The sequence below is a fragment of the Toxotes jaculatrix genome, chromosome 3 (assembly GCF_017976425.1).
Source record: "Toxotes jaculatrix isolate fToxJac2 chromosome 3, fToxJac2.pri, whole genome shotgun sequence".
In the NCBI taxonomy this organism is placed as follows: domain Eukaryota; kingdom Metazoa; phylum Chordata; class Actinopteri; family Toxotidae; genus Toxotes; species Toxotes jaculatrix.
The window spans coordinates 28,388,802-28,413,312 of NC_054396.1; the positions used below are offsets into that span (position 1 = coordinate 28,388,802).

General features: G+C 40.8%; 1 protein-coding gene across 1 annotated transcript in view; it reads right to left on the reverse strand.

The window, feature by feature from the left end:
- The window catches only part of ptprt (protein tyrosine phosphatase receptor type T), a 216,002-nt gene that overhangs the window by 64,327 nt on the left and 127,164 nt on the right, over nt 1-24,511 (reverse strand). The window contains exons 13-15 of the mRNA XM_041033529.1: nt 24,399-24,428; nt 15,257-15,411; nt 15,194-15,196 (exon numbers count right to left, since the gene is read on the reverse strand). Of these exons, the coding sequence (XP_040889463.1) occupies nt 15,194-15,196; nt 15,257-15,411; nt 24,399-24,428 (188 nt within the window). The remainder of the gene's footprint in view (nt 1-15,193; nt 15,197-15,256; nt 15,412-24,398; nt 24,429-24,511) is intronic.

Below are 24,511 nucleotides of genomic sequence, written 5' to 3' on the forward strand. Positions count from 1 at the left end.
TCTTTTGTCATCCCTTTTCCTCTTCTCATCCCTCTTTTAACTTTTGTTTTTCTAGCTGACTCCTTCTCTTATTTCTTCTCTCTCCAGATATAATGAATAATGTTTGTGCTGTATCTGTATTTAGTTGTGGTCCACTGACTGTTTCGCTACCACCACAGCGTACACAAAGATAAAGATTATACTCCTGAATGAGAAGACACAGACACAGGGACAAACACAAAAACCTGAGAAAAATCATAAACCACAGGGCACAACGGTCACACAGTCAGTTACAGACGCACAAAGAAATGTGCGAACACATTTAAGCATTTCCTTTGTCTCACTGAAAAATTGCCAGGGTTCCTGGAAGCTGCAGGTGTGTGTCTGTTGTATGTCTGAGTAACAATGTCTAAGTTCATATATACATGCATGTGGGTGTGTGTTTGTGTTCCTGCACCAGTGTGAATGCTTACCTTCCAGAATGTGGGGTATTGTGTAGATGTGAATCTCTCTCTCTCTTTTTCTCTGTCTCCCCACGTGTGTGTGTGTGTGTGTGTGTGTGTGTGTGTGTGTGTGCTAAGCTCACCAAGGTCAAATATGCATTAAGCCAGGCATGAAATGGAGTCGTAGCAGCAGCTCCACAACACTGACTATGATGAAGACATCTCAATGCTAATGGGGAGATTTATTGACCCCACAGTTACCGGGTTGTGTGTGTGTGTGTGTGTGTGTGTGTGTGATATAGAGACAAACGGAGAGCTCTGAGTGTGTGTGTGTGTGTGTGGCGAGTGTGTGTTTTACAGCATAAGAGAGAGTCATTGATTGAGAGAGAAAGACAAGTGTGTTGGGATTTTTTTTTGCGTGTGTGTGTGTGTGTGTGTGTGTGTGTGTGTGTACATATGAAGGCCGTTTACACTGTCAGTGAGTGTGTCAGTTAATGCAGTCCTTCATGCTTGGCAGTATGCTATATAACATTCCCTCCTTCCACCCTGTGACTTTATTAAGACTCAGTTATGGATGACTTCGACTCATCACAGCTAACACAGTATCGCTGTGTTAGCTCTCAGATCCTCCTACACAACCAGTGCACCTGTCTGTTTACCTGCACTTCTTTATTCTAAACCATTTTACAAAAATTTTACAAAGTTTTATTAAATGTAAAATATGTAATTTTATATAGTTTTGATGGACAGCTGCCAGCCAATTAGAAGTCTTTTCTGTAGCCATAGGATAATGCATTAAAATTTACTGACATTCTTGAACCCCAGTTAAATCCAATCACGCTAAAGAAATTACTTCATTACAGTAACAACTGAGAGTCTGTATTTGCATCATCTACTCACTGTTATTCATTACAGTATGCATCAGCCAGCGTGCATGCACACACCCACTCAAACACATACACACGTACATAATTAGATCTTGAATAGACAATAACTGAAATTGAAATTACACTAAACACTACACATGGTAATATTAAAATACAACCATTACTGCCTACATACTTGGATTAAAGCAGTAAACACCACATACCTGTAACTGCTACATGCTTGTTCTAGTAATCTGTAACATTACCCATACATCATTCTCTAAACTGGACTTCACAACTCCAACAAATGCACATTAAACATGAAGAGGTATTAGTTGCAGCCACCATGTTTCTGTACATTTACACAGCAATAAAATGTTGATAACATGATCGGCAAACCTTTCAACTTCAAAGGTTAAGAGCCAGGTCTGAGTCTCAAAGACAGAAATCTGAGCAGGTAGCATTTACAAAAAACATAAAACAAGTTCATCTCTCTTTCTCTCTGTCTTGAAGGACAAGGTCAAGTTCAACTTCATTTTACTGCGGCAGAGCCAGGCCAGTGGAGTTCTCTTTGGTATGGATGAAAAATTGCTCTGATATTTGAAACACATTACAGCCTGCAGTGGAACAGTGAGCTGCTAGCATAAAAGATGGAAAATACAAGTGCAGTTGAGCTGTTGTCCAGAGGAGCGAAAGAAAGGAAAGTAAGAGAGAGAAGGAAACGTAGATGAAAATCAGAAGACGAAAACAAAAAAATAAATAAAAAGATCCTTGAGCCCAACAGCGTCTGCAGATGGGGGAAAAAAAAGCCTTGATTTACAACATCATGAGCACAAGATGGTGCTGACATGTTTGTTTCACTTTTTTTAAATGGCTTATTTTACTCACAGGGCATAATGCACAACACAAAAAACTGGTGTTCTCGAAAGTATGAGGTATTTCATAGGAAACAACAGATGCAAAACTGTTGCAGTTGTCTTCTATTACAGTGCATTAGAGTGGCATATTGAGAGATAATACTAAAGTTGTCCATTGTATGTCTAATGTATCTACTGTCTTTTTCATGCACCTAGACCCCATGTTTAAAATATGTTTTGCACTGTTTTCTGCAATTTAAATGCAAGTTTAATACATGACTGAAAGCATGAGTATGCAGGATTCAACACCTTCAGGCACCAGGTGTTACTTTTCTCTGCCTTTTCCAGATTGTATGAAAGATGAAGAGCGATGGGACAAATATCAAGAACAAAAAGGGAGGATGGAGTTTGTAGTGAGAGGAGAGCAGGAAAATGGACTCAGGAAGAGTAAATAAAAAAGAGTAAAGAATGAATAAAGATGAGGAATGAACAAGGCAGAAAAAGTGAGTTTGTCAAACAAAGAGAGTTCTCCAATAGACTTCTAAGATAAACATCATGTGCTTAATTACTTTGCAGTGTTCTGAATTTGTTTGCAAATTCAGCCTGCATGATTTAAAACTGAATTTAAATTGGGAAAGCTGGAGGAGAGGACAATGGAATGAAAGACAAGACAAAGACGCAAAGACAGAGGTAGCAAAGGCAAGGCACGGCAAGAGAGCTGTGTAATAAAGGAGCGATAAATGGAGAAAACGACAGAGAGGCAGCAGAATATATATCTGGATTGCAGGTCACAAAGATCAACTGGTCTAGACAGTATCCCAGCGGCTTACCTCATTTCACCTCCCTTCTACCGACAAGGGAAGAGAAATCACTGACTCACAAAGTCCAGCCCAGAGAGTGTGTTTGTGCATGGCTGTCTCCATGCAATGTGTAATGGCCATAAGTCAGTGTTTGCATGTAAAAAGCCACTTTCTTTGAAACGTTCAGGCAGCAGAGTCGAACAGACACATCTGAGTGTGTGTAGGTGGGTGTTTGTTTGTGCCTGAGTTACTTACACAGTGATCTGTGAAGTCACCAAGCAGCTGCACAGCAGTCAGACAAATCTGCTCCACAGAGTTTCTTATTCAACAAAAATTGAGTCTTATCTTGCAAGTTAGGACCAAAGAGAGAGAGAACTTGTGAGCAGAAAGACTTACAGAGGGATAGAAACCTTTCCTATTTCTCTCTGCTAAGAAAGGAGGATTAGCTTCATATCCTTGTTGGGCAGGGAGGCAGTGTTTGCCTCCAGCTGCTCAGTCTAGGCAACTATTGCCTGATGCATGAAGATAATTAAAAGAGACATGAAGGATTAAAGTAATATCATGCAATATTTTCATACAAATGAATGTCTGTTTTGCTACTGTGGAAAAACTCAAAAGTTGTTCAAGCTTTTTTTTTTCTTTTAATTGTCCAGCTTTTACAGTTATTGTTTGTTGGAGTCTTGTTGATGTTGTTTTTATGGGGGGGTCCTCTCATGATAGTGAAGTGCTTTACACTCCTGGGCAGTGTCCAAAATCACTCATTCACTCGTCCACTTCTCCCTCTGCAAAGACACTCTGTAGATGTAGACTCTATAGTAAGCACTGAACTGAGATTCCAGACACTTATCAACCACCATCACTGACAGCTGTCTCTTGCGCAGTGGTAATTTTCTCATCTATAAAAAGTGGTGCATTGCGGTGCACACAAAGCAGTGTACATGCAATGGACACTATGGACATTACTTTCTCCATGACAGTGATTTCAGAAGCAGTCCTGGTTTGCTTGGAATAAAGAAGAGAAGAACTGTGGAGCTACCACAATCACGAGAGCAACACAAAACAAGCTTTTGTCTTCACTGTATTTTTATCATCAACAATTTTAATTGTACGTTTGGACTGCTCAAAGACAGGCTCCACCTCTGATGACCGCTGTCCAAGATTGACAGACCAGAGGACGACTTGTCAAAGGAAGTTTGAATAAGAGACCACTCGATGTGAATATAAGCTGTGTAAGCAGGTAGTCAAGATGGGGCTGGAAAAGAGCACAGAGGCTCAATCTTCCCTGAGCACATAAAGGTTAAAAATTACTATCTCTCAACCCTGCTCTCACCTTCAATTATCCAGCACTGCCACATTATGGCCAAACAAAATGACTACCATTAGCCATAATCACCTTACATGCAGCCTAATGCTATGCTGAACTGGACTGGGGAAAATAATTGCCCTTCAGTAATGCTGTGGAAAAAACTACTTCCAATACAAGCAGGGCTGTGGATAGAAATTATGAGCACTGTGCACAGGAGGTGACTCTGGACCATCTTCCACTTCTGCAGTGCAGAAGCACATTTGTTGCTAAAGTGTTTCAAGCGCAGTGGATCTTCAAAATATCCACCAAAAGACGTATTTAAAAAAGCAAAATGTCACATCACTGAGGTCTGCTGGGAGGGACTCGTTAACTAGTCTGTTACTTCACCAAAATGCAGTTTTTCCTCAAGTAAAAATTGGTAGTCATTTAAAAAACAGGTCTCTTCTGATGAGGCCTGCTTCAGATAAAGGCCTGTTACCTTCTACAGCTGAGGTGGTCCTGGTCAGTGTTTGAGCAAATACGATAATGTATGCAACGCTTTCTCCATTTCCATACTTTGACGAATAGTCACCTGCTCCAGGTTTCTGTGAGAAGGACTATTTGGTTCTAATCCTGTATTAACCTGAAAGGTTTTATGTCTTCGCTGAATCTTGTATATCACAGCGCAGCACATTAACATTTCTGGGCTGTAGTTTCTGTCCAGCAAAAAGACTCTGCCCTTTCCAACCATCCATAAACTACTAAAGGTGCTGTACTGATAATTCTCACTAATGCTACTTCATGTGAACAAGATTTATTAAGACTGAAAACAAACACAATATTTTACTGGTATTAATATTAGAAGCCTGGATATGAATATTTGAACAATGGAGCCAAATTCTCAAATTGTGTATATAGATTAAAGTGTGACTGAGGGAAAGAAACTGCACTATTTCCTACTTGTTTTAGTGTTGTTAAGCACTAAAGCCAAATAAATACATGATCCATCTCTACTTTACCTCTGCACATCACATTTAAAACATCCATGCACATCAGGCTGTTTCGGCAGTAAATGACAGAGAACAAGATGACTCTGAAGTCTTGTCACTGGCAAAAATAGAGCTTCAAACAAAGCTATTGCTCTGTTTTATCCTCATGTTTTCAGATGCCCCTTAAAAGGCAAACAGAAAAGTGCAAAGGGGAATTTTAGTTCCTGATTTGGTTCTGGGTTTTGTTCTTGGGCTCCCAGGTCCCTGGAATGCCTTTGCATTGGTCCGTGTGTGTGTGTTACTGTATTTGTTAAACTAAGTGTACCTAATGACCACAAAATGCCTCTCACCCATGGTAAAACATGACTCCTGTGCGAGCAGCAGTGACAGGCTGTCCTTGGCCGGGCACAGAACGCTGACGCTTGCTTTGTGAACTGACAGAATAATGTTGCGTAACCTTTTAACATACATCAGTGTCTTGGAAATTGATTTCAAGACGAAAACGTGTTTGCACATGAAATGCATGCTGCGCTGCGGTGGCTTTCCACTGATCCAGTGGATTTATGTCACATCAATGTTAACACTATGCTGGGTTTACATGCATATGGATATGTGCATCTGTGCATATTTGTAACTTTCTGATGTGTCCTTGTCTCTTTATGCATATATTTGTATACTTGTGTGTGCTATACCATTTGTGTAAGAGTTGGTCTTTGCATCAGAGCTTATATAAGCAGGATTTTCTGGGAGAGTCTCTGTGTGTGTTTTGACGTGTGTGTGCATGTGTATAAAATTCCATTTCCATAGCCGAGAAAACACCTGAGTTATAGTGAAAGCTATACAGCTGGTCCAAAAGAAAACAGGCACATACACTCATGCACACAGAGCTAAACCCTGATGCATTGCATACTGGATTTACCCAAGCTCCTTCTCTCTGTCTTTGATCCCTCAATCTGTATGTCTCTTTCCCTGTCGTCGTAATAACTTCCTTCTCTCTCTCTCTGCACCTCTCTCTCGGCTCTCCTTCTCTCTTCAAGCTATTGAAAAACGATCTTCACCAGCACCATTCAGGCTCTTGGTACCATTATCCATTTTCAAAGGCCAGGAAGGCATTGGAACGTGTGATGTGAATGACGAATTCCAGCTACCTTTGGAGGCCACCTCAGATAAAACGAACACCCTAATGGTCTCAATGGAAATCAAAGTACTGAAGAGATAATGTGTAGGGCACAATGATCTTTTCTTTTTTTAATCATGAGCATAAAATATCGACGGTCAGATGAAAATGATTTTGACAGCATTGTCTATGGTGGCCACATTTCTGTGCAGTATTTGTCTTTTATCACAGAACCTTATAATCATTAGCGCTGTCTGTTAGTTTTGTGTCTTTTTTTCTACCTGAATATATGTTTTGTTAGAAGTTTTCTCAGCCTACGGGACTCGTTTCATTTGTTTTCCTGTCTTGAGGCAAAACAGGTGCTGTTTTGTTTATTCTTTAAATTTATGGGCATTTTTATAAAGAAAATCAACTAAGTGTGGTCTCTGTCTGATTAGACAGGTAGCTGGGGTATTGCTGTGCTAGACTGAAAATTATTAAAGCAATACAATTAATGAAATGTGCTCACATTCATCTAAGAAATTATGAAGACGGAGTGGTCTTACCGATACAGTTAGAATCTCTCCAGTGAATTTCAGTTCTATCAGCCATTTTCATATTCAAGAAGTGTTTTTGGTCGAATGAAAACATCTTGAACATATCAGCAGTACATCTCAGCTTGGATTAAACTAGCAAACAAACTAACACAGATAGTAAAAACAAAATATGCTGTTAAGCAAATGTTTCTCTGTTTTCATTTTCATTTACTTCACTCATTTTTCTCCCTCCAGCACACTTTTCCCTTCATCCCGCCTCTTCCTCTCTTTTCCATTTTACTGTATATTGGTATTCTACTCCTCTGTCTCTTTTTCTTTGGCCTTGGATAATGATAATGATGATGATGATGATGACTGATGATGATGATAAGATGCTTGGTGGTCAATTTGTGGGTCCTTCGTTCACTAATTTACTGTTTCAATCAATAAAATCATTGCGATGTTCAACATGATGTGCAAACTGCATATAGCTGCTGCTATGATAATGTATATGGACGGATGACAAGATGGATGGAGGCAAGGACAGATGAGAGGATGAAAAGAAGAATAAAAAGGAGAATAAAGGAGGGTTTAGAGAGGGAGTGAGGTACTGTATTCACAACTGGGTGAATGGGTGGTATGACAGATGGAAGGAGGGACAACTGAATCACTTAAAGTAGAAAAGATGAAAAAGATGTAGACATCGAATGAAGTTAAGAGCTGACGATAAAGGAGGGAAGATGGAGAGGCAGAATCTGGAGACACATACGATGAATGGACAGAGGCAAAAAAAAAAGCAGAAAGAAATGACTAAACATGGCTGGACAGATAGAGGAAGAAAAGAGTGAAGAATGAGTGACTGGACAGACGACTGTGGTGAAAGAAAGAAGGAAGGGATAAAGGCATGATGAAGAGATGGGTGGGTGGGGACTGAGGGACAGAGCAGGGGTCAAGAGATGGATTAACAGAAGAAACAATGGTAAATAGATGTACAATCCAGAACAATGGACGAAAAATGAAACTAATTCTTCCATTTCTCTCAGTTTTACTGTTGCATTTGTGAGTTCATCTCTGTTTTCTATATTTTATGTTTGTTGCAAATACCAGATTTAGTTTTGTTTCACGTCTCTCGTCTTTCTGTCTAATTGTAGGGAAAACAGATGGTTCAACAAAATGCTAATGTCAGTCTGTAAAGATGTATGACAGCAAAATTGTGCCATTGCACAAATCGCTCAAGCGATTTTTTGCATTCTGCTTCATCGTGCATTGATTTGCATCAGCGACTGGCACAAAAATCTGTGTGACAAGTTGTGTACATCGCCGCAAATCAGCTTAAATATGTGAGGCTGCAATACTGTGAGAAATGATGTTTATGTTTGTCCATTCATTTCACTCCTCCTTTCCTTTTGACCACTCTCCACTTTTCTTTGGTCAGTTTTTTTTTTCTTCTAGGACAGATAAGACGCAAAGTGGGAGCCTATTGCGGTGGTTTCTTTCTCTGTCTTTCTCTGGATGTCTTCTTCTCAGGCTGTCTGTTTCCTGGGAAGCTGACACATGGGCTCAGCAGGTATAACAATTATTCAGCTGGTTTCTCCTACCAGGAGAGAAGAGGGGAGGAGAAAAGAGGGGAGGAGCGGAGAGGAGAATGGGACTGAGAAAGGTTAAAGTCAGAGGAATGGATGGGATGCCATGAAGTAGAAGCGAAGGAAGAATAAGAGCAAATCTGATCATAAGCAAAGAATATGTACGATGAGAAGAAAAGACAAGGGGAGAAGTTACTAAAGAAAACAAATGGCAAAAAAAATAATAATAATATTAAGCATTTAGATCTGGTTGCATTTATGTACCAACAAAATGAGAGTAAAGTAATAACTGTTGAAAAGAACAAATGGAGGAAACAAAGAAGAAGAAAAGAGAGCAGAAAAGGAGGGAGAGAGGATGATGTGATGGTAGATATGATGACAGAGAGAGGAAAAAGAAAGGGCAGTACAGAAAAAGAAAGGAGGAAAAGAGAAGAGGATGGATGAGTGGAGGTGTGGTAGGAAAATGACAAGCTAGCAGCTGGCTGATAGGTATTATCACATAAAACAGAAACACTCCCGTTAAAGGAAACCAGCAGACAAATGTCACGATGGTACTTATACCTCTGTGTGTGTGTGTGTGTGTGTGTGTGTGTGTGTGTGTGTGTGTGTGTGTGTGTGTGTGTGTGTGTGTTTGAGACTGTGGGAAGCATCTATGTATTGGGCACACACACACACACACATTCTCACACACGTCACACTTTGGCAGAGGCCAGAGCCAATCTTCTTGGCAACGAACTGGTCAATCTGGCCAACAGAAGGAGAGAGAGGGAGAAAAAATGAAGAGAAAAAGACAGAAAGAAGGTACTGGAAAATGGTTTTGACATTTCATTCTGTCCATGTGTACACTGTGTGTGTGTGTGTGTGTGCCTATTGATTGCACGTGAAGTACATTGCCCTCTGTATGTGTTTCTCACATTGTAGGTGCCACCTGAATGTGTGTGAGACTCTGCCTTGAATTTCTGATTTTGATTTAGTTGTCTCTCATGCTCACACATCGACACACACGCGCACACACACACACACACACACACACACACACACACACACACTGCAATTTAGTACATGACTTACATTCACACAAGATCGAGGACAAGCGGAGAAGAGAAGGAAGGAGCTGTCTCTGATGGGATTAGAGCGATGCTCATTGATCATGTGATCAACCACAGGTTAACTACGAGGGAGGCTGGACTGAGAGTCCAACCCAATTTGAGTTGGAGAAATGCAATAGGACATAGGGCCATTATAAATTTCCCTGGACAGCGTGGCGGACATGTGACCATGTGTCCTCCACCACCATGTCACACTAGGTCCTTACAACACTGCCCATATCCCTCTGCTTCTTACAGATCAAAATCCGGATCCAGAGCAGCCCAGATGTGTGGTTATATGAGGCAATGTAAATTTTCACTGGACTGTTCTGGTCCAAAACCCATCCATGGTTCACAGCTGTGTACCTCTACCCCACATTCCACTTTTCTAAATACTACTGAGGAATTTTTCTCAATGTGGTGCTGGAAAGTGTGTGATCATCAGCCCTATGCCCGCATGCTGCTTCTCCAGGCAACAGAGGGGGTATGTGTGGACACAGACGCTACCTCTGTCCATTGTTGAATAAGACATTGTTGGAGAGTCCACCGACATAAAATAAAAACTGATCGAGATATAAACAAACAAACAGAAGTATAGAAGAGACGATCCATTAGGAAATTAAAGAGAGATAAACAGTTTTACTCACCTATAGAAGTTGTGGCTGGAACTGGCTCTTTGGACACTGCACATGGAGTCAACACGACACACAGAGGGAAGCATGAAGTCAAATCACTCAGAAACAGTGATGACTGCGACTAACATGGTTATAATACTGGCTGTAAGGCACTTTGTTATCCTTAAAAACACTTTGATCTGTCCTTATGCCTCAGTGAGGAAGTGCAATCTCCTGTAATATTGACCGTAAATCGGTCCCTTGTGTTTAGAAACACAAGCAGGACAGAAATAGAAGAGTTTTGCTTTGGCTTTCCTGCTGTGCAGAGAGCTAAGGACCACGGACATTTGTCCAAGTGATAACCTGAAAAATAACTGAACAATTATAAAAGGAGCTGCATTGCATTTTCTTCCAGTCGAAATATCTTTGAAACTCTACTTGGAAAGTATTCAAAAAAATCATCTGATCAACTTCAACAGGCAACTTTAAACAAAAACAATTTCTCAATTTTTTACAGTGTCACTCATAAAGATAGTTTGTCCAGTTGCAATTACAGCTGCAGGCAACTCCACACTGTCTACAGCAACTGAATCAACGCCTGAAGCATCTACAAAAATGATGCGTGTGTGTGAATGTGTGTGTGTGTGTCTTAAAGTGCATACCTGAGTAGTAGGAATTCAGCAGGGATTTGCTCTGCAGTGTCTTGCTTCCCTGCACAGAGAAGGAGCAGGTAGAGGGGGAGGCTGGGGGAGGAGACAGTAGGAAGGTGAGATGTAAAAGAGGTGAATTAGAGGACAAGGACACAAGAGGAAAAAGAGGAAAAATGTGGATGGATGTGAAAATGGGGGGAAAAGAAAATGTGGGGGGAGAGGGAGAGGTTAGGTGAAAGGAAGGAAGTGTGGGAGACAGGTAACGGGGGAGAAAAAGAGGTGAATGGAGAGAAAATGAGAGTAACAGGAGAGAGAACGGGAAAGATGAGAACAGAGGATGTGAGAAGGGAAAAGAAAGGAGGACGCAGGAGGTGAGGAGAAGTTAGGGGAACAGAAAAAGAAAAAACAATAAAATGAAAAGGACAGGGGAAGTTGAAGATGAAATAATGATAGAAGAGGAAGAAGGTAAAGAACAGATCAGGTGAAGGACAACAGAGAGAAACCAGAGGAGAGAGGAGAGAAGACAGACAGGTCAGTGGCCTCAACTAAAAAAAAACAGCAATCAATCATCATCGGACACAATTAACAATGAAAACATAGACAAAGGCCGATCAATACTCCATATTCAACAGCACGAAGAGCAATCCTGTAACACTAATGGCACCATCAATGCTACCAGTATTGAATTTTGAACCATAAAAGTGTTTCCATCTCAGTGAGTGTGCACTCAGATCTGACATGTTTTCATTGTTGGTCAATACATACAACTGCTTTTGTGGCTTGGATGAAGAATGACAGTTAAAAACAAAATGGAATAAACCACTGGAGGGGAACAGAGCATGAGACAGGCATTAGAGTACAGAATGAACTATAAGCATTTTACAGTATCAAGCTGACAACATTAAGAATCATTTGACAAATTCAACACTGAAAAGTACCGATTCCAGATTCCAAACAGCGGTTTCTTGTGAACGTGGGAAGAAACGACTCGAGAAGAAATGACACCAGTGCTCGTTTGTTAAAATGACATACAGCACGTGTGTTCAGTGTGACAGGGTCAGAGCTGCAGGAGGAAAACAGTGTATTGTCAGTTAAAAATTGGCCACCGTTGGAAAAAGGTCATCAGAACAAAACAGAGAACATACAGGACAGTTAGAGTGGAGCGGAGCGGATATAGCTTATAAATGTGATTCACCATCAGCACTGGCTTTCTTAAACAGTGACTGATGGCTTCTACGTCCCTGCACAAACACTCTATCTTTCAAATACACACACGCACAGACTGCGAGAGGTCTATAAATAAATGATATGTAAGATAGACACAGGCGCGCACACACACAAATACACACACAATAAGATAAAACCTAGGGAGATCGCTGGGCGACTGACTGTGACATATTATATGCTGGCTAAGCCTGCTCAATAGATATCACAGCTAGCCTACACACATTAATCTATAGGACCTGCAGCTAGCCGGTGTGTTTGTGTGTCTGTCTGTGTGTGTGTGTCACCTTAAAGAGATCATCATTTATCTATAGGTTTTCAGCAGCAAATTAATACTCGTGCATGTTAGTGTTTTTTGTGTGTGCATGCAACAGTTGTGTGTCTGTCAGAGTCCCGATGGTCCCAGCTGATGCCTTTAGTCGTATCTCTCCTGCTAAAGTGATCTCTCCTCCACTTCACTTTATATTCACTGAGCATATAACATGATCTCCCTCGCCACTTCTGTCGTTTTCTCCCAGTTCCTTTGTTTCCTCCCCCCACTCCCATCCTCTCCTCCCTCGTTGTCTCACCTGCTCAGGTCCACTTTCCTTCCATTTCTCTCAGGCAGCTGGAGCTGATGGTTTGAGATGTATTCTAGCAAGATGCTGAAAAGTTGTAAATGCATTCGCCTCTTCACGCCTATGGTACAAAATACAACTACGTACGTCACTAAGCAGCACTGGATGGCATCCTTTCATGCGATCTTGTTCTAATGGCAGCTGAAGTGTAACTGAAATTAACCGTCTTTCTCTCTGTGAAGTGATGGGCAGAGAAAGGCTTCAGAGGTCATGTACTGTACGAGCGACCATTCACATGTCATGTTTGTTAGTAGGACAGTTGCTAGCTACATCTGGCTAAACTGTTTATTCATTATTTTACTAAGGTCTTAGAAATTAACTTTATAAAAAATTTCCTGATGTGAAAATGATCTTTTATTTATATTCTGTTTGCTCTACTCTCCTACAGCAGATAAATTAAGTTTTATCTTCACCTCACTCCATTGTCCTCTTTCCTCCTCCTCTCCTCTCATCTCTCCCCTGTCCTCCCCTCTCCTAATACCCCCAAACACAACATATTTTCTCCTCTTCTGCGATAAAATCCATCTCGTCTCAGGCGCGCCGGCACTGTATGCTAATGAGCCACAAAAAGAAGCTCAACTTTAATATAGCGAGGACTGTACCCGCATACCAAAAGAAATCTGCTTTGACAGCAATGTCCTGTGAAGACAGCTGGTGTCTGGGTGAGAATGCAATAACACAAAAAGGTTATTTGCCCTGCGAGGGGCCAGCCGCACAAATATTATTGGGTCCCCCACCTTGTGTCAGCGTTTTTCTCTGTCTCATTAGGACTGAGCCTGGATTGGTGACCGTGTGTGTGTGTGTGCTTTGTTTCTTTTCCTTTCTCAAATGTTCATGAGAAGACGTTACCAACTGTGAAAGAGAGACGGTCAGAGAGAGAGACTAGATGAACGTGACAGCTAATTGCTAAAAATATCAAACAACACACTAATGAAAAGTCACAAAAGTACATGTAATATCCTCTGGATTATATGGCAGATGTGGAACCCTGGGAAACCTTTGAAGACCAAGACGATATTTTTACGTCTAAAAAGCTGATTGATAAACGAGGGAAGTCTGTTTCCTTTTGAAAGCCCTACAGTCTGAACAACCTTATAGGTTGTTTGTCCAACCTTAAGGTGGCAGCCGTATCGCCGTTGTCAGATTTAGGAAAAGATCTTGGTTTACGTTAAGATAAGTAAAGAAAAATAAGGAAATGGACAGTGCTCTCCGATGTCAAAGTCCTGAATTTTGTTGACCCATCCATCCAGCCTGACTTCCTCCCAGTGTAGATATTGTTGCTCTTTATACAGCGTCACCTGACTTTCTCTTTTCCTTCCGTAATAATTACCACCACCATTAGAGGTTTTGAGGAGGACAGTCTGTGAAAATCCCAGCTTCATTTCACATATGCCCAAAATCAAGGTAAAGAAGACCAATTTGAATGCCAAAACTGGCCCAAGGCAAGGTTTCATCCACTTTGCCTGGAAACAAAAAAAAACAAAAAACAAATCTGATCTTATCTGATGTTCAACTGGGCCCAGAAGACAGTAGCCTGTTCTTTACTAAACCCTCCAAACACAGAAACCTTTATTCACAGACTCAGCCAAAATGTAGTTAGGTCTAATTGGAAGGGAAGAAATGTACAGTGTTTCAAATAGTAAAGGTTCGTCTAACATCCAAGGTCAAGAGGAAAGTAAGCTCATTTTTTACAAGTTGTAAATTCCCAAATAAATATCCAAGCCTATTTGAAACCAAAGAAAATTTAAAAGTCTTAGGCTAAATATCGCAGCTTTATCGTACATCCAAGGTCCAGATAAAAGTGGTCTGCCCTAAGTGTATCCAATGCAAAAACATTATTGTACGTCAGAATTGCAGCGTGGACAGTTAGAGGAAGAGTGCAGGCAATTACGGTCGGCATTAACTTGCTACTTAGTCCCTCTCCAGCACCCCTGGCTTTCAACAGCCAAGCACTCCCAAAAGGCCAGGCTGACATTTTCAAGAGAAAAATGTCCTTCTGAGAGGTCCTGTCTAATTACCCCGGACACACACACAGTTTTACAGAGATGGGAATACACACCCACGTAGCCACACACATGCAGGCACGGTGACTTTCAGTTAAAGACACACACAGACGCATACGTGCAAAACACAATTCTATATGCACGCATGTACTTTTGTGTGTTTGAGGCATCACAGAGCAGAAAAAAATAACAGGGACCAGAGTTGAAAATGATTACAGCAGCACTAAGTAAGATGGAGGCCAGTGAAGCAGCACAACACACTGCTGATACTGGTGAACGAGGAACATATGGAGAGTTTTATTATAAAATGAGATGTCCACTATTTGAATAAATGAATCTGACAAAATGATTAATGGCACAGAGACACAGTATATGCATATTTTCGAGTACGGACGAGGGCAAAAGAAAGTTTACTATGTGAAACAAAAGTTAACTTAGAGTCAAATTTATCATATAATACAAACCTTTTACAGCACAACGTTTGCTGTGTTTTATCTTGGTTGTTCGGTACTTAGAGATTAGATTTGAACAGCATATTGCCCAGTGGCCCTTCATGATGGTACCAGCTATACTTGGCAGATTTTGGACGCTCACTGAAGCCAGAAGCACAGAGGTTTTGGACTTACTGAATCCGTTGAGGTCCTGGTTGGAGGTGGAGAAGGGGTCATCTTTGTGCAGGGTGCTGACTTTAGTGGTGCTCTTATCGGCTGTGGTGACCGGACCCATCTCCCTCTGCTGAGTGGAGCTGCTGGCAGTCTCCTTCTGCTTCTTCGCCAGCTTCCTATCGTGGGTTTTAACACACGCGCACCAACGAGCATACACACAGACATGAGCGCGCACACACATACACACACACAGGTATATTAACACAGAGATGCGCATTTGTGTGTAAATACGCATGCAGTTCTCAAATACAATCACAGACACACAAACAAACATACATTACAAGAGTAAACACATTGCGGGAGTTGATTTATGGTGAGAACAGCTTGTAGGAAGAACTATATATCTTTATAACATGCAGCGGCTTCAACACAGAAGAACATTGTGTTTTATGCATTGCAGAATCCAATTACAAAACATGTTTGTAATTAACCACTTATTATTTATTTATTTTTAACAGAGACTGAGTTATTCACAGCCATGTATTGGTGCTATGGGTGAATGGTATTGGACATTTATGGCAGTGATCAGAGTTCAAATCATATTTACAGTAATGTTTTAAAGTCATTGTTTTATGTTACTGGATGTTGTTTGTCATTATATATTTATTGACATGGATAAATAGTATAGTGAACTGTTTAAACTTTTCATTTATAGATTTATATGAGACTGATCTGTGAATTGAAATTGATTTTCATTTCTGTCCTGGATATTCTAAAGTTACGCAGTTAGTCATTAACAAGAACAGCCATTTGATCTCTTTCCTTGGAAAACCAGGATGACATCAGCCTCAAAAAATCATTTTAGTTTTGAATTTTATTTTTTTTTTCAAAGGTCCTGCCCTCGTCAGACAGTCATCCCGGAGCTCATACAGTGAAATCACATTCATATTTATTTATTTAAAAAAACCCAGACCAGATCAGCCATAGCGCCTAAAATGATTCAGTAAAACCACACTGACAGTGGTGACATTACCACACGTTCACCCACAACCACATCCAGCAGAACTGGGACAGTTGCTGACTCTCACTTCTCTGTAACTACAGGGGGGAAACATTTCTGAGTCTGTATAATTGTTTGTTGGAAGAGTTTAGAGTTAGAAAGAAAGAGGAAAGGTAGTTTTTTACTTTCTCCAGAGCAATTTGAGCAAATCAAGGACAGATGATATGATTCAGTGGGGAGAGGCTGACATTCAGCACTTCAGTAACAAGTGGGGTTTCTACAGTGGCTATGTATAATGGTAACTGTAGTGTAGGTGTAGTAGTCTGACTGCTGATGAGATGTCCCTTGAGTGTTGTTGTATCCGTATGATTTTTTTTCTTCTTCCATTTACTGTTCACATGTCATAACTCCCATCTGCTGGCCACTTTGCGTCGGCTATTTTGAGTTTTACCTTCAGTATTAGGTCCACTGAGACACCAGATGGTAGAAACGACAGCAAGCTATTAGAATCTGACACCGACTGGCAGATTCACCAAAGCTCGCTGAAGTACCACCATAAAGCAGATTTTTACTGTCTTGTCCTGCATGTAGCTCCTAAAACCGGCCTCCAGAAGTCAAAAATGTGCTGTGAACCTGAACATACTGGGAGTGATAATTAGTATGCCGCGTTTCACTGTGAAAATGACTCTGTTGTTCACTGCATACGGAAAGCACAGCTGCTTTTGACAGAATGAAACGATGTCAAATGCTATAGAGTAACTTAAATAAACTTCATGTCTTGTTCTGCAGTTTGCTTCATCTCAGCTAAGACATCACCTGGACCACACAACTGTGTCCAAATCAGGGGCTGGACCCAATGTTTTCCAGACTGCCTATGTCATAACAGGCCCATAAGACTTGCTATATTTTCAGGGTCCTTCAGATGCAGCTCAAAACCTTATTTTGCCAAAATCTGTAAGACAAGACTGGTCTGTCCTCTGCAGCCTCCAGAAACTCTTTACATGCATACAGACCACTTGTTTAATAAAGCGTTCAGACGATCCTCGTCAACTTGTTAAGTCAGGAAATACTTTATGACCATGTTGTATTTAATTTGTCTTTAGGTGGTCATTAACCTTGGGCAAATATATCACAAGAAGCAGACTAATGAAAAAGCTGCTGCAGTGTGTGACTAAAGGAAGTGTTGTTTGTTTTCTGTAGCAGGATATGTTATTAATCACAGGGAGTTTTAGATAAATGGAAGTTACCACTGGCATTTACACTTTGTCAGCCATTAAAGGGGAACATCCTGGTAATAAACTCGAAACTTTGGACTTTATGGAGGACCATGCTAATGCACCACTGGTTTTAGTCTGACTCAGGCAGGACCATTTCATTTTAAGAAGGAGGGGCAGTTATTCCCACAAGTGGCCCGACGTGATGATTTCTGAAACAAGGTAATTTAACAGCACAGTGAGCATTCAGCGGAAATCTATATCTTTCATATTCTGTAGATGAATAACACTGTTGTTCCTGAAATCTCACAGTATTTTCTAAACCAAACTGAACCGACACACGACACCTCTGAAACTTGAAAATCTAAAGTTTGAGTTGCTTTTTATGTGCATGTGATGTGCTATTGTCAGTGAAATGGCTCAAACATCAACAAACACTTCTGTCATAATGCATTGAATAAACTAACAATCTCACTTAATTCCACTATTAGGGAGGTAACAGTATACCCCCCAAACTTTCCATGCAACTGCTGTGGTGTCATGTAAAGTTATTCTTCTATTGTGTTTTAAATCATTTAAACCAGCCAATTTAATAAGAGCAGGGATGGACAATATAACAGTGAGTATGCCACTGGCTGAAACTGGTTCAAAATGTTCCAAAAGTTAACGTTACTTTAAATTTAAAACTGTCCTCTATTAAAAGAAAATGAATATGTTAATAATATTTTCTCTTTGTTAGTGGAGAGACTTTGAAATAACTAACAACAGAAATCAAAGCAACGGCTCTGTGACCTCTCGGTTCAAGAGCAAGTTGCTCACATTCACAAATATTAAGTGAGACCTTGCAGACCAAAGTAATTAAGTGAATTCATTTTATTCTTTGACTCTAGTTTTATTCTTTTTATTTTCCCACTCATTCCTTATACGTGCCCTGAACATCCAACCAACAGTTACAGAAACATATCTTGATCCACTTGTAAACCAGCGGACTGAAATACATGATGAGACCTTGAAGAACATTGTGCCCTAAAAGCTTTGGGTTCATCTGGGGTTTGCAGTAAAAGCCAAGGAGAACCGATAAGAACCGTGAGTTTCCTTTGCTTTCAGCATAGCTCTAAATGCTTTGTGATTATAATGGTTATCTACTTCTACTGATGTTTGACTGCAGCTCTCTGTGGTTAATATCATGAGTGCAGTAATGCCTTATTATTTGCCTTAATTTGCTAACTAGGGAGCAGGTCTGTGATCCGCCTTGTTTTCTGTCATTTCTATGATCTATGTGGAAAGTTTGGTAAAATAAATGTCTCTTTTTGATGTTAGTGGTCTCTCGTACAGTAAGTCAGTACAATCTGTGAACTGTTAGATATGTGTAGACAAGTCAAAGCATTCATCGTCCACAGAATTTAAGTTGAATTTCAGAAATAACACACACTCTGTTACAGGGTGTCTCACGCTGCTGCAGTACTTACAATACAGTACTTTTCTTTTAAGTTTTACCAGCACATCCATTCAACACTATCAGCTGCACATGATCAATGAATTACTGCTTTTGTTTATCTGACTTCTGTCCCCGAGGGGACATTACATCTCAAATCTACACTAATAATAAAAAAAAAAAAAGATAATGAATAAACATCTCAAAAGGTTGTTTTATTTATATTCATGGTTGGTGTTGACTATAAGCATGAATTTCATTATATTTGTTTTGTTTTTGTTTATTTTTGTCTTTCTGATTTTGTTTGTTTATTTCTCAGCGCTTTCACAACATTCACTTATCACAGTGGTGTCCAAACTGTTCCACAAAGGGCCGGTGTGGCTGCAGGGTTTTGTTCCAACCAATGAAGAGCACACAGTGTGACCAATCAACTGTCTGAAGAAGATCAGTTGATTAAATGAGTCAAGTCTGGTGTGCTGCTGCTGCTTGGTTGGAACAAAAACCTGCAGCCACACCGGCCCTTTGTGGAACAGTTTGGACACGTCTGACTTATCAGAACATGATTTTCTGTACTGTAGCAGCAAAACACCATGTAGTGGTGTGAGAATCCTGCACTGCCCACGAGCTGTCGGAACACAGCGACCCATTAAGTGGACTTGTTCACATCAGTGCCTTATACACTTTACAAATGAACAGACATCGTAAATATGTATATCAATAACGCATCATTTTCAACTGCAAGTTTTTTTTTTTTTTTTCCCTGAAATCAGCTGAAAAAAAAAAAAAAACTCCTCCAGAATCCACCAACACGTTCTTCAACTTACTTAAAGTGTCTGACATCTAGTCACGAATGGCATACAGTGGGCTGTGTGTGCGTGTGTGTGTATCGCCTATAACGCAGAATGTGTATGTGTGTACTTGTTTCTGTGAGCAAACACTTGATCTCCTTGAAGGCGGTTAAAGCCCTGCATGTGCTGGACGTTCAGTGTTTTCTCCTGTGTGTGTGTGTGTGTGTGTGTGTGTGTACACGTGTCTTCTGTATCTGGCTGTTGGCGCACACTGGCCAGTGAGTGGGCGTGTTTCTTAGTGACCTATCACGAAGCCGCCCAATACGCCCGTTTACATGTATTTCTGAAGAACTGCACCATCCTGCCCAGTCACTCCAAAAGGCAAATTAGAAGAGCACAAACCCTGCTTTCCTATAGAGCATTAATCATATCTTCTCTACAGTGACTAATCAAGTTTCCTTCAACAAGTCTAAAAGCTTTCATGAGCGACTTAAAGGCTGAGTCACTACAGTGCGGTGTCTGAAATAGAGAAAAGGGAAATGAATATGCACTCAAACAAAGAAGTTGTAGAACATTTCTTAAAGCAACATCAAAGGCAGCTGCTTAAACACAGTGAATATTGTTTAAGTTCCTGGAAACGCGGCTCATGACTCTTAAGAGACAGCTCTCATCTGTACTTTAGAGCTCCAAGCACACACAAAGGAAGCTCATGAGTTTCAGCCAAAGTGATTTTAACCAATTATTTGAAATATCAAGTACTCAGACCTTTTGCTAGGACACTTGCACTTTACCTCAGGAAACTCCCATTACTCTTGATCAGTGTTTCCTTTTGAATAAATTTGTCATTACGTGGTATTGTGTGCAGATTGATGAGGGCAAAAAAAAAGAATTTAACCATTTCTAGAATAAGCCTGTAAAATAACAAAGTGTGAAAAAGGTAAAGGGGTCTGAACACTTCCTGAATGAACTGTACAATAGTGTGAGTGTGAGCGTGTGTCTGGGATCTGATGATGAGCTGCACTTGCTCTTGAGTACTTAAGCGATTCAGCCAAGAGACAGAGAAATAGAGGCACAGACGGAGCAAACGGTAAAAAGTGAACAAGAGAAAGTAGGAAAACAAATGAAACAGCTCACGAATAAACGAGGAAATGAGGAGAGAAACCAGCCAGGGGAACAAGAGGGAGAGTGAGATGAATGTATTGGAGAGAGAAAGAAAAGTGCAAGATGGAAATGGAGGAATGGCCCCGCAAAGTTTCTCCCATAATCATTTCCTTCCATCAACCCCAGATTCAGCCTTACTCTACTCCACACCAATTTACAGGCGGCGGAGCCTCGAAACCTCCTGTGTGATTGGAGCTTAGAGTGGCCTATTCCTGGCTATCTGGCTGCACGTTGACAGAAAGTGGGCAGGAGACTAGGAGGAGGAGGTGAGCAAAGAAAGGAAAGCCAAATGGAAAAGATGAAGAGATGGAGAGAGAATGAAGAACAAGTTGAGCAATTGAAGAGAAAAGGCTGAGGAGAGAGTGAGGGGGAGAGAATGGACGGAAGATAAGGGGGGGAAACAGGAAAGCAGGTGGAGGAGGGGGGGAGGCAACAAAAGGAAAGACAGGCAGGTGAATGTAAAAGAAGCAGGAAAAGCAAGACAAGAAACTTGTGACTTGAGTAGTGAAAGTCTTTCCAACTCCCCCAACCCCCCTTCTTTTCTAAACCTCTACCAATCACACATTCATCCTGTTAATGGACTCGTTTAAATGACAAATTCCTTGCATATTGTGAGTGGCAATGGGCACGACATAATCCTTCTTTAATGAATGTCACGGCGGCAGTTCATTAAGCGCTAAGGTTACCCTGCTGGGTGCCAACCGCGGCGAGAATCATGGACTACTTTGTGCCCCTGGCGACGTTAATTGCAGGCCGTTTGATGTGTCGATAATGAGCGATGTGTGGCGGATACGTTGTTTGTGTGTGTGTGTGTGTGTGTGCGTGTGTGTGTGCGTGTGTTTGGGAGGGTGGTGAGCTGAGCACTTCCTCTGATAGGCTTGAGAGGAGGCTTTATTACTGAGACACAGGATGAGAAGACGTGGAGTGAGGCAAAGCGGGTGTACTTTTGTTGAACTCATGAGCAAAAAAACTGCTTTTTAATTGTTACTCATTTGATATATTAGGTGTCATGAGCACTTGAAGGGTTCATTTCCCATATGCTGGATCTGCATTTAGTGAAATTCATTACTGAAGTTCATCCGGTGTTTCTAAAATACGGAGGATGCAGTTTTGTGAATCTATGTGCTTCATGTTTACCATTAGGTCACCTCTTTGTAAAATATCATTTGTTGTGAATGTGACCTATTGATTAGTTAACCAAGAGTTAGTCTAACAGCTGTTTCGTTTGTCAGTGTTTGATGGAAGGCATATAGCTAAAAAAAAAAAAAGAAGAATTATTATAGTTGGATTTATGAAAGTTTTTCCTCAGCAGACACTGAAGAAATGCTATCACTGCAGACTAAGTTGTGCTGATTGCAGCAGAATGTTTATGGAATACAAAACACACAGTAAATCAGGTGTTGAACCACACACACATATATATATATATATATAAAAATCCAAACAGCTTGTCTCTGAATGATGTGAATGGCCATAAGGAAGAGCTCTGTGATCCATACATCATTCAGTAGCTTGGAATAATAATAAAATAACAACACTGGCTGTGTGTTCAAATTTGACTGAGCACAGGACACATTCATCAGGTGAAAAGGGTTAAATGATGTGTAGGAGAACTTCTAGTATCACACCTCATATAATTCACATTCTAAATCTATTTAACTGGTGTTATCCATATGTATATAGATACAAATATTATATCTACCTCTGACAGAGTCAATACTTATAGGTTAGGAGTATTATTCTTTTCCTAGAAAGTGACGCATGCAGAGGGAATTGTATTTATTTTAGTAGGAGCCTGGCAAGTCAACAGGGGCAACCTCAAGGCATCCAATCAAACAAGGGAAATGACATTTGTTTCACTTGTCGAGGGATTGACAGAACTCCTGTGTTATGGAAAGAATGGCCTCAGCCAGCCGGTTGGCAGCCAGATAGCTCAAATATCCTCGAGTCATCCCCAGCCGGTGCTGCAGTCAAACAGGCAGTCAGTCACTTCAGGATGACAGCGGTAGCTCCAGAGGAGGCTGCAGGCGAAGCCCAAACAAACTTTCATCTGCGTATCACAGGATTTAGAGGCAGATCCAGCAAGGGAGAGAGAGATTGAGGGATACAGAGTGAGGTGAAGAGAGAGATAGAGGTTTGGAAGAGAGGGAGAGAAATCCCTCTCTCATCTGACAGTAAACATCCTTGGGCTACAGCTGTGTGTGTGTGTGTGTTTATGTGTGTAAACATGCAAGAGTGCGTGTCTGCACTAGTGTGTATGTGGAGCTGCTATTTTGTGTTGTAATTGCTAACTGTTTTATGTGGTTCGGTTCATATTAGGAACCAGAGCCCAAAGAATGCTGGACTTTTTTAGTCTGGGACTGATACTGATATTTGAAAGCAAAATAAATTTTGTGTTTTCTTTAAAATATGATCCTGATAAATAAGCTAATATTCATCTTTATACATATTACTCTCTATGAAGGATGAGATCAGCTTCAAATTTGATGCTTTACTTGAGGACTGTATGTGTTTTCATGGGTTAGTGTTGCCGTGTGTGTGTCGGCATCATTCTCTCTCCGTTGGCAGAGCGAATTCATATTTTTCTTCAGCCAAAGCAAATTGAACACTGCAGTTAGCGTGGATAGCAATGGCTGCCATCTTTCTAATTGTACGAGTTCCTCAGCGTAAAGAAGTCATTTCTGGTGGGGTCAGACAGCTTCAGGGTGGCTGTTTTAAGAAGAGGTGCAGGCATGTGATGACTGTTCCGCTCAGTTAGGCCCCTGCTGCAGATTTGGAGGAAATTTTCAGATGCTTTGAAGACAGCTGGAGAAGCAGGGATTTTCAGAAATTCTCTGCAGGGATTTGTAGGTGAGCTTGGGGCAACAGAGCGTATGTGTTTGCAGTGGTGGTGTGTGTGTGTGTGTAATCGGGAGTGTGTGTGCTTGTACGTGCTTGTGCATGTACGAACAGACAGCGATAATAGCTCCTCATTAGAATTGGTTTATAAGCAGGAAATGGGCACTTGGTGGGGAAGACAGCAGTGAATCACACTGACCTTTTAGGGTGAGACACTTTCAGAGACCGACCATGCAAACAATGCAAATGAATGTCAGCTGAAATGTCCTCTTCACCACCAAACTAATGCTGTCATTAAATCACAAATCCTTGTCCTGAAAACTTCCATCCAGCCACTTCACTACGTGGATTACTGTGTTACAGGGTTCAAGTCTGAGACTGTACAGTGTAACTGTCACATACTGACAAGGACAGGAAGTTTAAGGACCACAGTCTTTTCCTAAAAAGTGCTTCATCCTTTGACAAAGGTATTTAACCAGCTGCTCTTCCAATACAACTGCTCTGTCACTTATACTGTCTGGTTTGGACAGTTTTTTCCAGCATTGTCTCAGGATGTCTTTAGGATCTCAACTACTTTGAGATACAAATTTAGTTCGTCCCCTAATTCAGCGTGGGGTTAAATATGATAGGATGCAAGAAAAACAACACAACATTTAAACAAAAATCAAAAGGTTAACAAAGAATTTGCTGAGGAAAGGAGCTTTCCTGATGTGAAATCTCTACTTACAGGTAATAAGAGTAGGAATAAGCATGTCTTCTGAAGCATGGTGAGGTGAGGCCGATGATGACAACAGAGCAAAACCCAGAAGAAGGACAAACACATTGGATTAGTTCATCATT